The 14,292-nt window shown below is 36.3% G+C and overlaps 1 protein-coding gene across 1 annotated transcript; it reads right to left on the bottom strand.

Moving 5' to 3' along the window:
* Positions 1-5,408: 5,408 nt before the first annotated feature.
* On the bottom strand, positions 5,409-5,795 carry LOC112039430 (uncharacterized). The gene has a single exon (XM_024072305.1). The coding sequence runs from the start codon at positions 5,793-5,795 to the stop codon at positions 5,409-5,411; it is 387 nt and encodes a 128-aa protein (XP_023928073.1).
* Between the last annotated feature and the right edge of the window lie 8,497 nt (positions 5,796-14,292).

Genomic DNA, 14,292 nt, shown 5'->3' with positions numbered 1-14,292 from the left:
ACTATAGAATAAATACCCCTAGTTTCTTTTGGATAACTCACAAGTAAACATACTTCTGATTTTGGTTCCAATTTATCAGGTTTCCCTTTTAGCACATGTGCTAGACAACCCCAAATGTGGAGATATTTCATACTAGGCTTACGCCTACTCCACAATTCCATAGGTGTTTTGGGAACAAATTTTGATGGAATTAAATTCAAAAGATGTATTGCTGTATTTAAGGCATACCCCCAAAAAGAAATTGGTAAAGTTGAGACCTAACCATTTCTAAAAGAGTTTTATTCTTTCTTTCTGCTACACCATTTTGTTGTGGAGTTCCAGGTGCAGTCAATTGGGATACAATCCCATTTTGAGTTAAGTAATCCTTATAATCCCTAAGAAGGTATTCACCACCTCGATTAGATCTAATGGCCTTTATGTGTTACCCAATTGATTCTCAACTTCAGCCCTAAACTCTTTGAATTATTCAAAAGTTTCAGACTTCCATTTCATTAGGTGCATATAACCATATCTTAAGTAATCATCTATAAAAGTGATGAAGTACTTATAACCTCCTTTTGCTTGGGTTGACATAGGACCACATATATCCGTATGAACTAATTCAAGCAACTCTTGGGCTCTTCTACCTTTGCATTAAAAGGTCGTTTGGTTATTTTGCCTTCCAAACAAGATTCACAAACTGAAAATTTATCAAAGTCCAATGGCTCTAAGAGACCACCTTTGATCAGTCTTTGAATTTTGTTTGAATTAATATGACCCAAATGCAAGTGTCAAAGATATGTATCATTAGTAGAAGGAAACTTTCTCTTTAATGATTTTATATGAGAGTTATTATCTAATTCAGAATTGTATAATTCATGCTTATCAGGAGTTAAAATATAAAGATCATCAACAATATTGCCAGAACAGATAAACACTTTATCCTTCTTTATTACAATATTGTCTTTCAAGATAACACAATATCCATGTTTACCTAAATAAGTTGCAGAAATTAAATTCCTATGAACATTAGGTACATATAAACAGTCTTCCAATATTAAAACTTTAGAATCAAAGTATAAATTAAACACTCCAATAGCTACAATTAGAATTCTACTCCCATCAGCCAAAGTAAAAAACAATTCCCCTTCACTCAGCTTTCTAGTCTCCTGGAATTCCTATAAAGAATTGCAGATATGGTTAGTACAACCTGAATCCACACACTAGGAATTCGTGGGATTTTGTACTAAACATATTTCAAGAAGAAATGAACTTTTCATACCCTTATTTTTGGTAGCTCTAAATATTGGACAATTCCTCTTCCAATGACCTTTCTCACCATAATGGAAATACTTTTCTTTAGCATAGTCTTTCTTCTTTCCTTTGTTGGCAACTCCTAAGGCAATTTGTTTATCATCTTGCTTGGTAAAGTCCTTCTTCTTCTTCTTCTTACCCTTGCCTTTTGACTTAGGTTGAGATGTAGAAGTTTCAACCATATTTGCTTCAACATTGGATGTACCAAGAATGCCTTCTGCCGCTACCAATTCAGTCATTAATTCAGACAATGAATAAATCTTTTTGTTCATATTATAATTAAGTCTGAATTCCTTGAATGATTCTAGTAGTGACTGGAGTATCATATCCACTTGGAATTCTTCATCAATATCGGCACCTAAAACTTCCAATGCATTTAGATTAAAGATCATCTTTAAACAATGCTCCCTCACTGAAGCGCCTTCAGCCATTTTGGTATTATAAATTTTCCTTATAGTTTCTTGCCTTGCAGAACAACCTTACTCTCCAAATATCTCCTTCAGACTTAGCATTAGGTCCGAAGCTGATTCTACATCCTGCATTTGATGCTGTAGAACATTTGAGATAGATGCTAGAATATAGCACTTGACCATCTTATTAGATTTCTGCCAACGATCATATCGTTGTTTTTCCCCAAGAGGAGCATCTAATGAAGGAAAGTTAAGACATGGTTGAGTAAGCACATATTTGTGCTCTTCAACGGTAAGAACAATGTCCAAATTTCTTTTCCAGTCAATATAGTTGGATCCAGTCAGTTTGTTTTGATAAAGAATAGCAATAAGTGGGCTAAAAGATGCCATGATTAAATCTGAAAACAATAAACATGAATATAATAAGTAAACTGGACATTATCAATTTAGCATATAAAAATATAATATAGAACCTTAATAAAACCATATTACAAAATATGCAACGACAACCCAATCTCATTTTAAAAATTCCTTGGTAGCAAGTAAATTATAAACACCATGACTGATTGAGAACTATTCTCATTATTAGTGCGATCATGATAATTCTTATCAAACACTAATAATATGTCATATTTCCTTTAGCCTCTAAGTAATAATGATATAGCTCTGTAGGAGGGTTAACATTAAACCTAGTCTAGTGTATACCATTTCCTGAAATCTATGTGAGTCATTAAGTAACTCCATGGTAGCGTGGTCATTCTTAATGTAAAAACACATATCATCCATCATTAAGAAGTTTAATCTGTAGTACCATGAATTAAACACCTTCCGTTGGGAGCAAGGCATATACGCCAAGGCGAGATGCTTAATCACACTACTATAAACCGACAACGGAGGCTGTGAGATCCAACCCTTATATCTCTCTCCCACTAGACGTTTTAAAATAAATGTTTTTAATTAGAAAACATGTGTAATCTCATTACACATAGCGTTGCACTTTATTTATGTGAAAACACTTAGAAAAATTTAGAATTCATAGTTTTTGATAGATCGAATGTGTATCTCGATCGGTCGAAAAAATTAAAAAATTAGTACTTAACAATCATCCTGACTCGATTGGTACTCGATCACTTCTTAATTGATCAAAAAAGAACATTCGATCAATCAACTAGTAATCGAACATTAATTGAATCAAATAGATTGGTCATTGTTTCACTCGATCGATCGAAAGCAATTTTCGTTCGATTGAAAGCAATTCTTGATCGATTGAAACACGTGAAACTCGAATTTTTCAGAATTTTTTTGAAGCAGTTTTCAATAGTTTTCCATGAACAAATAACCACCATATGAACATAATAGACAGATATTGATATCAAAAATGAATTCCATTGATGCTATAGCCTTAAAGTTGAATTTAACATACTTAATATCAAATTTAAACAACATCATAACATCAATATCAGTTTTCATCAAACAATAATTTCAATAACCATGCAAAAAATTAAATGTATAATCTTCTAACAACATGAAATTACTATCTCTAATTCTAAAACTCACAAAACATGTTATACATATTCGAAATTGAAGACCTCTCTGATACTAATTGTTGGAAAAATACATGTTTGTATTGCATACAAAACATACGCAATTGAAAATTTATAGATCTACTTCATTCGCAATTGATAACATGTATTATGTAAATTTTAGAGTATAAGAATAAGAGGGTGCACCTTGGTGCGTGAAATTCAAAACCAAATATTAGAAATACTTGGGAATACTTTTAATCTTCACTCCAATTCCACTTGTGCCCAAGAAATGTAGTCTCTTAATCAGCTTCCAAGGGAAGAATAAGGGAGTGGTTTACACTCACACACACACCATTTCATTACATAATCAGTGTACCATAAAATTTTATATATTTCTCCCTTTGTATCTAACTGATTATCTAATTGAGCTAGTCTTTTGGGCCATTCTAATTGGACTTAAGTATGTGGCTTGGAGTGGGACCAAAAGGGAACAAATAGGACTCTAGCTTCAATGGGCCTTGGGCTTTTTTGTCAACTCTTGACTAGTTCAAAATTACCATTAATTATATTTAATACCACTACATAAATATAATTGCACTCTAGGCCTTATTAATAAATTATATCCCAAGAATTTATTGTACATGCAACTCTTTCATAAAATATTCGTAGTAATACAAAGTCATGAATGTAGACTACCACTTTAAAGATTACTGCATCTTAATCATTGAGTACCCGATTTAATCCTTTAAGTTATTCAACATATATTTATGAAATTCAATTTCATAAATGTATACTTTAGTAACTCCTTATTAAAGTGGTTAGGCCTAATACTCTAAATAACCAAACCCATTAATCTCTAGGGAATATTTTATATCTCCGTTAAGAGATTATGAATTCCATCATGAGAATATATGTTCCATCAACACTAAATGTGGCTACCCAACATACTGAGATTTTGATCGTAACTTTAGATCTCACTCTTGATATATCGAAGCAACATACACTTCATGATCAGGTCCATTATTTTCTCAGGATTAAGAGTTCATGTAAATAGAAGTCGTGAGATTTATTATTTATTTAACAGTCATTAAGAGAATAATAAATCTCACAGCAGTCTAATTCAATATATCTTAACTCTTAAAACATATCAACATACCAACTAGAAGTCTCCACTTCCATGATCAAGACAAATAATCTTAGTTGATATGTTATAATTTTCACAAATGAAATACACAATTTCATCATCGACTATGAACTAAAATTCTGAGTTTACAAAAAACTTGTAATTTATATCTTCTGTGACTAAATTACATAAATCACATACTATGCATCTCATGGACTAAATGATAATGTCCAAATATTCATGTTACCATTAGGATTTAAGGGCACTAATCCTAGCAATAATATTATCTAAATGTAGTTGTGCATCTTACTTGAGGCTCCCTTTAAAAAATATTCCATTGAAATACATCATAACCACTAGAAAAAACATAGGCTAATAACAAAAGATAGTAAGGGTCTCAACATAGAATAACCTCCTATCATAGATTCCTAAAGGAAACAACTAAATAAAGTTCTTGGCAAAGAAAAAAAACATGGCAAAAAAAAAAAAAAACATAAAGAGTAACGGGACACTTAGCAGATTGGAGAGTGACAAAAGGGATTTTCGGTGTGTTGGAACCTTTCTCTTTTCACACATAGTACTGCTTCAACCATTTTTCATTTATGGGATCCGCTAAGGCAATCTCATCTTCCTTCGTGAGGTAATAATATCCACTATCGAGGGCTTCCCTGATAATGTAGGGCCCTTCCCATTTTGGGGCAAATTTGGAGGGTTTTGGGACATTCTTCCTTACATGCTCCGTTGCTCTTAACACCAGCTGCCGTCTGTGAAGGTTCTTGGGTGTACTATCTACCCATATGCCTTAGACATTCTCTACCAGTACCTCTGACTCCTCTCTTTTTTCCACTTCTCGCTCTTCTTCTAACCCTTCCAAATCTGCCAATCTTCCCTCATTATTTATGCTATTTGCGTCCTCTTGGATTCCTTTAAGTACTACTCTTGGCATAGGGATGGCTAACTCTACTGGACTGACGGCTTCTGTCCTATAAAAAAGGGAAAATGGTGAAAATCATGTGGCTATTTTTAGGGAGCTTCTGCATGCCTAGAGTACAACCATCAGATGGCATTCCATTTCCCCCCATACTCATGCTTCATCTTCTTGAGAATTTTTAGTATCACCCTGTTGGTGACTTTGGCCTGGCCATTTCCTTGCAGGTAGTATAGTGTGGACCTTTCGTGCTTGAGATATGACTCAGTTAGGTTTTTCATGTCCCTATTTATGAACAAGGTACCATTGTCACTGATTAGTCTTTTGGGTATCCCAAACCATGTAATGATGTGTTCTCGAATGAAGTTTACAACAACTGCTCTAGTGGCCTTCTTCAAAGGAATGGCTTCTACCCATTTTGTAAAATATTCGGTAGCTGCCAAGATCCATATGTGGCCATTGGAGGGAAGGTTTATGAGTCCTATAAGATCAAGCCCCCAAGTGTGGAAAGCCATGGTGTAGTCATATCTTACAACATATTTAGATGAGTATGAATTACGTCTCCAAGTACTTAACATGCATGACACATTTTAACCAGCTCCTTGGAGTCTCTTTCATTGTGGGCTAGTAGTACCCCAACTACAATAGCTGCCTGTAGAGCCTTCACTTCCCTAGGTGGCTTCTGCAGTCACTGGAGTGGACTTCTCTTACTGCTTCTCTAGCTTCCCTGGGTCCCAAGCATCTTAAGGGATCCCCATTGTACCCCTTTTTGAACAAGATCCCATTCTACGGAAAGTACCTAATAGCGAGCTTCTTGAGCTGACGGGCCAGCGTCCCGTTAGTTGGCAGGATCCCTTGAGCCAAGTATTCCATGAATGGGGTCCTCCAATCTTCTGTTATGAACACAGCATAACTTTCTTCTTTGTCTATCAAAAGCCGACACTTTTGACATTCTTCTTGTATAGTTGTAACAACTTTATTCATATCTAGCCAGTAGTACCCCATGCGCTGCATTCTTCTATATAGACTGATCTTTTCTACAATCCCACAGGCCTGACTATGTAATTCTCATAACCTCATCTTCCCTTCTTTTTCACTAATACATCCGAACAGGATCCCCCTGAGTAGCCTCCTGTACAGTTCTCCCTCTATCAAGGTGTAGTCTTTCAATTCTTTGATACTTCTTCCGTGCTCCAACTTTCCTATCTTCCCTTTTATTTCATCTCTCCAATCTTTCTACTTTATTCTTCAGGGAATATCCTTTTAAGGATCCCTATAATGGAATTTTCCTGCTTGCTTATTTTTATTAAGGTACTCTTTCCTTTTAAAGGGTATCTGGGATCCTAGAGTGGCTAGTGCGTTAGTGAACCGGTTTTCACTCCTTTGGGCGTACTCAATACTAAAGGTTTGGAATCTGCTCCACCTTTTGTGCCCAAGTTCTATAAGCCGCCAAACTCTACTCTCTTAATGCAAAATCTCCCTTTACTTGAGAAACCATAAGGTTGGAGTCTCCCAAAACCCTCAAATGCTTTACTCCCATGCTAAGTGCTATGGCTAGTCTAGTGAGGTATGCCTCATATTCAACAGCATTATTTGAGCAGGGGAACTCAAACTTGAAGGATAATGGCACGATATCCCCATCTTTGCAACTTAGTTCAATTCCTAGGCCATTTGAAGTTGCTGTTGCTGACCCATCAAACCTCACGGTCTACTTCTTTCTTGGGAGCTCTGCTACTGCTATTTCTCATAGGATCTCCTCACTTAGTGAACTCTCTTCTTCTCCTCGGAACTAGGCTAGTAGATCCGCTATGGCTTGGCTTTTGACAACCTTGAGGGTCCTCAAACTGATGTCATATTAAGAGAACAAGATCAACCACTGTGCTATTCTTCCCATCAGGAGAAGCTAATGGAGAAGTGCCTTTACGAGATAAGACATGGTCACCAGGAGGATCTGATGGGCTGAAAAGTGTTTTGGCCTTTAGGATGCGTAGATAACCACTAGAGATGCTCTTTCTATCTTGGGGTACCTAGTTTCTATATCTTTTAGTGTCCTGCTTACATAATAAATAGGTTACTCATTCCTTTCATCATCTTTTGCGCTAGTAGGGCTCCTATAGCCTGGGAATTTGATGCTAAATATAGCAATAGAGGTTGCCCACGTACTTGTGCTTGTAGGGTAAGCAGATGATTCATAATCTACTGGATCCTTTGAAAGGCTTCCCGCTACTCAATTCCCCAAGTGAACCCAGTTCCCTTTTTCAACAATTTGGATAATTTACTTGTGATCGAAGCTAATCTTGGTACAAACCTCCTAATGTAAGAGACCCTCTCCAAGAAACTTTTGAGCTCTTTAACCGTTGTAGGCCTTTTCATTGCTGCGACGATTGTGGCCTTAGATGGATCTATACTTATGCCTCTGTGATGTATTAGGAACCTAAGGAATTTCTTAGTGGACACTTCAAAGGCGCACTTCATGGGGTTCATGTATAATTTGTACATCTTGCACCTTTCAAAAACTCACTCAAGTACCTGGAAGTGTCCCCTCCTTAAGCTTTTTGTGAAAAAGCCTTCGGAGGGTCGAACAATCCTTAGTAGGGTGCTTGACATAGTTATGAATCTTACAAAACAAGAGATTTTTTCTTTCTTCCTCAGTAGGTGGCCTAGATACTGTGAATGACCTAACAATTCTGTCTCCAATCCATTTATCCAAAACATGGTTCAACTCTTTTGCAATACACGGGATTATAGGTGGTTCCTCAGTCACTTTTCCTTCGGGTCTCTTTCTTTTTTCTCCTACGGAAGCTATCATGGCCTGGGATACTAGTACTCTCTTCATCTTCATGGTTAACGTTGTTCTCTTGGTCCTTTGTAGTAAGTCAGCAAATAGGGTTATGCATGAATTTTCGAGATTAAGCTTGTAATCAAAGAGCATGTTGGAAATGTAGGTCTCCTGAGCTCCTTCTCCTCGTGATCTCCATAACAGTCTAGAGAACATCCTCAAAACTTTTGATAAGCTGGACAAGATCTTCTCCAGGCCTTTACTTTACCATCTGAAGGCTTTAGAAAGTGACTTTATCTTCACCTGGATAATACTTTGCACAAAATCTTTCCATCGTCTCACCCCAAGTCTTAATAGACTCAGGCCTCAAGGTGGTATACCATATGTATGCTCTGTCCATTAGGGACTTTGCAAACTTTCTTAGACATAATTTCTTGTCTGCTGTGTAAGGGCCCATGGTATGAATGAATCTACTCACTTGTTCCACAGCGCTTTCGTTCCTTCCATCAAAAGGGTGGAACTTTGGAGGTTCATATCCCTAGGGGTAGGGCTTGCTAAGGAGTTCTGGTGGGAATGGGGGATCCTGAGAGAACTGCTTGGGGATCCTTGAGAGCTTCTCCCTTTCTTATTCAAGAAGGGAATTGACGTCTGCCAATGTGAGATATTGGGGGTTGGCTCCTCTTCCTATTGTTGACCCTCCCTCCGGCTGGGCCCTCACTTGGTTAACCATAAGAGGAGCGTTATCCCTAATTTTTTGGGTTCTTCCCTCTTTAAGGAGATGGATCTCTTGCTAAAGGTCCTTCATCATTTCTGCCATCTGAGTCATGGGGTCTAGCTCTTACACCTTATGCCTCTTTCTTGAGATAACCTCATGCTCCGCCAAAGGTACTTCATTTCTTTTCTTGGAAGCTACTTCATTCTCTCCCACGGGCTCAGATGCCGTAGGTGGCACGTTGCTACCCTTACTGTTCCTTAGTCTTAGAGCCATGCTTTGCGAAGGGATTGCTTCTTCCCTCTTCTTTACACAAGCCCAAGTAAAGAAGCAAAGGTTCTGGGCCTATTGTTTTATACTTTAAGGGACTAGGCTTAGTTCACCACAGCTAAATTAGGCTGATTTCGAACCAAGTGGTGCACAAAGCGCGAATCCTACTGATGGAAAGAAGTATGTGCGCAATGAAAAATTAACGAATCTACTTCATTCTCAATATATAACATGCACTATGTAAATTTCAGAATTAGAGTATAAGAAAGCGTACCTTGAAGCGGTGAATTTCAAAACAAAGATCGAAGCACATAGGAATACTTTTAATCTTCACTCCAATTCCACTAATGCCTAAGAAGTATGGACTCTCAATTGGTTACAAAAGGAGAATTAAATTGAGTGACTTTCACTCACATATACTTACTTACAATGATGTTTTTTCCACCATAAATTTTGTACGTTTTCCCTTTTGTATCTAACCAACTATCTAATTGGGCTGGCCTTTTGGGCCTTTCTAATTAGGCTTAAGTGTGTGGCTTGGAGTGGAACTAAAAGGGACCAATAAGACACTAGCTCCAATGGGCCTTGGGCTTTTCTGTCAACTCTTGACAAGTCCAAAGTTACCATTAACTATATTTAATACTACTATATAAATATAGTTGCACTCTAGGCCTTATCTATAAATTATATCCCAAGACTTTATTGTATATGCAAACCCTTTCATAAAATATTCGTAGTAATAAAAAATCACATAAATGTGGACTGCCATTTTGTAGATTATTACATCTTAATCCTTGAGTACCCGGTTTAATCCTATCAAGTTATTTATCATATATTTATAAAATCCAATCTCATAAATATATACTTTAGTAATTTCTTACCAAAGTGGTTAGGCCTAATTCTCTGTATAACAAACCCATTAAACTTATCTCAAGAGAATATTTTATATCTCCGTTAAGAGACTATGAATTCCATATTGAGAATATATGTTTCATCAACACTAAATGTGGCTGCCCAACATACTGAGGTTTTGACCGTTACTTTAGATCTCACTCTTGATATATCAAAGCAACTTACGCTTCATGATCAAGTCCATTATTCTCTCAGGATTAAGAGTTCATGCAAATATAAGTCGTGAGATTTATTATTCATTTGACAATCCTTAAGAGAATAATAAATCTCACAGCGGTCCAGTTTAATATGTCTTAACTCTTAAAATATATCAACACATCAACTAGAAGTCTCCACTTCCATGATCAAGACAAATCATCGTAGTTGTTATGTTATAGTCTTCGCAGATGAAATGCCCAATTTCATCACCGACTACGAACTATAATTCTAAGTTCACAAAGAACTTGTGACTTATATCTTCTGTGACTAAATCACATAAATCACATACTATGCATCTCATGGACTATGTGATAATGTCCGAATATTCATGTTACAATTATTTCAGATAATAATAATAAAACAACTTCATTTAACACAATATTAAGTCATACATAATGTCATACACAATGTCACACTTAATATCATACATAACATCATACAATAGGATTTAAGAGCACTAATCCTAACAATCTCCTACTTGCCCTAAAGACTATTGTGCACTAATCTGACTCTCATTCCCTCCAAATGTGACTCGACAGTCCTCTGAGGCAAGGCTTTAGTAAATGGATCTGCTAGATTATTTGCACTTTCAATCTTTGCTACCACCACATCTCTACGAGCAACAATATCTCTAATGATATGGTACTTCCTCTCAATGTGCTTTCCTTTCTTATGATTCCTTGGATCTTTAGATTGTGCAACTGCTCCACTGTTGTCACAAAATAATGTGATTGAAATTTGCTCCATTCTCATTACACCAAGGTCAGAAAGGAATTTCTTGAGCCATATAGCTTCTTTTGCTGCCTCACAAGCAGCAACATATTCTACCTCCATGGTGGAGTCTGCAATACAAGACTATTTAATACTCTGCCAACTTATGGCTCCACCTCCCAAGGTGAAAACACATCCTGGTATGGATTTTCTGAAATCTAGATCCAATTGAAAGTCTGAATTTGTATAGCCAATAGGTATCAAATTCTCACTTCGGTAAACAAGCACATAATCTCTCGTTCTCCGTAGATACTTGAGAATATGCTTTACAGCTTGCCAATGTTTTGGTCATGGATTTGATTGATATCGGCTTACCATGCCTACTGAATAGCAGATATCTGGTCTAGTACAAAGCATAGCATACATAAGACTTCCCACTGCAGAAGTATAACGAACTTGTCTCATCAAATCTTCTTCCTCTTGAGTCTTAGGTCTTTGGTTATCAAACAGAGGAACTCCATGTCTGAAAGGAAGTAATCCTTTCTTAGAGTTTTGCATGCTAAACCGTTCTAGAACTTTATCTATATATCCAGCTTGTGATAAGCCTAACATCTTATTCTTGCGATCTCACCAAAACTTGATCCTTATAATAAAGTTAGCCTCACCCAAGTCCTTCATATCAAATTGGTTTGACAACCAAATCTTTACTGATGACATTACCCCTACATCATTTCCAATAAGTAGAATATCATCAACATAAAGCACTAGGAACATTACTACTTTATCTTGATGTCTTTTGTACACACATGGTTCATCAAGATTTTGTTCAAAACCAAATGTCTTGATTGCTTGATCAAATCTGATGTTCCATGACCTAGATGCTTGCTTAAGTCCATAAATGGACCTTTTCAACTTGCATACCATATGCTCTTGGTTCTTAGCTATGAAACCTTTCGGTTGCATCATATAGATTTCCTCTTCAAGATTGCCAGTAAGAAATGCAGTCTTGACATCTATTTGCCAAATCTCATAATCAAAATGAGCAGCAATGGATAAAAGAATTCTGATAGATTTAAGCATTGCTACTGGAGAAAAGGTTTCATCATAATCAATACCTTCCTTTTGTGAATACCCTTTCGCCACTAGCCTTACTTTAAAGGTTTCAACCTTTCCATCTATCCCTCTCTTCCTCTTGTAAACCCATTTGCAACCAATAGGTTTAATGCCGTTAGGCGCCTCTACAAGATCCCAAACTTGATTGGAATACATGGAATCTAATTCAGATTTCATAGCTTGGACCCAATGATGTGTATCTATATCATTCATTGCCTCTTCGTAAGTGTAGATATCCGATTCAGCCTCTTCTGAGATATCTTCATAAGTTTCTCCTAAACCTATGAATCTTATAGGAGGTTGAACAATTCTCCCACTACGACGAGGCACCCATGTACTAGACATGTCATGAGTAGTATCTTGTGGTGTATCTAATACAGCCACATCATCCCTAGTTTCAACAATTGGTTGTTCATTTACAGGTTCATTCATTTTAGCCAACACAACTTTACTTCTAGGAGTAAAATTATTCATATAGTCATTTTCTAAGAATTTAGCATTTGTACAAACAAAAATTTTGTTATCTTTACGACTATAGAATAAATAACCCCTAGTTTCTTTTGGATAACCTATAAGCAAACACACTTCTGATTTTGGTTCTAATTTATCAGGCTTCCTTTTTAACACATGTGCAGGACAACTCCAAATGTGAAGATATTTCAAACTAGGCTTACGCCCATTTCACAATTCCATGGGTGTTTTGGGAACAGATTTTGAAGGAACTAAATTCAAAATATGTATTGTTGTATTTAAAGTATAACCCCAAAAAGAAATCGGTAAAGTTGAGTAACTCATCATGGACCTAACCATTTCTAAAAGAGTTCTATTCCTTCTTTCTACTACACCATTCTGTTAGGGAGTTTCAGGTGCAGCCAATTGGGATACAATCCCGTTTTGAGTTAAGTAATCCTTGAAATCCCCAAGAAAGTATTCACCACCACGATTAGATCGAATGACTTTTATGCGTTTACCCAATTAATTCTTAACTTCAGCCCTAAACTCTTTGAACTTTTCAAAGACTTCGAACTTTCGTTTCATTAGGTACACATAACCATATCTTAAGTAATCATCAGTAAAAGTGATGAAATACTCATAGCCTCCTTTTGCTTGGGTTGACATAGGACCACATATATCAGAATGCACTAGTTCTAGCAAATCTTGGGCTCTTCTACCTTTTGCTTTAAAAGATCATTTGGTCATTTTACCTTCCAAACAAGATTCACAAACTGGAAATTTATCAAAGTCCATGGGCTCTAAGAGTCCATCTTTGATCAGTCTTTGAATCCTATTTGAATTAATATGACCCAAATGCAAGTGCCAAAGATAAGTATCACTAGTAGAAGGAAACTTTCTCTTTAATGATTTCACATGAGAGTTATTATCTAATTCAGAATTATATAATTCATACTTATCAGGAGTTAAAATATAAAAACCATCTACAATATTGCCAGAACAGATAAACACTTTATCTTTCTTTATTACAACATTGTCTTTTAGGATAACACAATATCCATGTTTACCTAAGTAAGTAGCAGAAATTAAATTCCTACGAACATTAGGTACATACAAACAGTCTTCTAATATTAGAACTCTAGATTTAAAACATAAATTATAAACACCAACAGCTACAACCGGAATCCTGCTCCCGTCAGCCAAAGTAAGAATCAACTCATCTTCTTTAAGCTTTTTGGTCTCCTGAAACCCTTGCAAGGAAATGCAGATATGATTAGTACAACCTAAATCCACACACCAGGAATTCGTGGGATACTGTACCAAACATAGTTCAAGAAGGAATGTATTAATCATATCTTTGTTCTTGGCAGTCTTAAATATTGGATAATTCCTCTTCTAATGTCATTTTTCACCACAATGGAAACATTTTCCTTTAATCTTCTTTCCTTTATTAGTAACCCCTAAGGCAATTTGTTTATCTTCTTGCTTGGTGAAGTCCTTCTTCTTCTTTTTCTTCTTCTTCTTACCCTTGCCTTTGGACTTAGGTAAAGAAGTAGAAGCATCAACAACATTGACTTCAACATTGGAAGTACCAAGGATGCCTTCCGCCGCTACCAATTCAGACAATGTATAAACCTTTTTGTTCATATTGTAATTAAGTCTGAATTCCTTGAATGATTCCAGTAGTGACTGGACTATCATATCCACTTGGGATTCTCCATTAATATTGGCACCTAAAACCTCCAATGTGTTCAGATTAGAGATCATTGTAAGACAATGCTCCCTTACTGAACTTCTTCAGTTATTTTGGTATTATAAATTTGTGTCATGGTTTCTTGCCTTGCAGAACGGCCTTGCTCACCAA

Source organism: Quercus suber, unplaced genomic scaffold (assembly GCF_002906115.3).
Source record: "Quercus suber isolate HL8 unplaced genomic scaffold, Cork oak 2.0 scaffold_542, whole genome shotgun sequence".
Classification (NCBI taxonomy): Eukaryota; Viridiplantae; Streptophyta; class Magnoliopsida; order Fagales; family Fagaceae; genus Quercus; species Quercus suber.
This window is presented reverse-complemented; position numbering and strand designations above follow the sequence as displayed.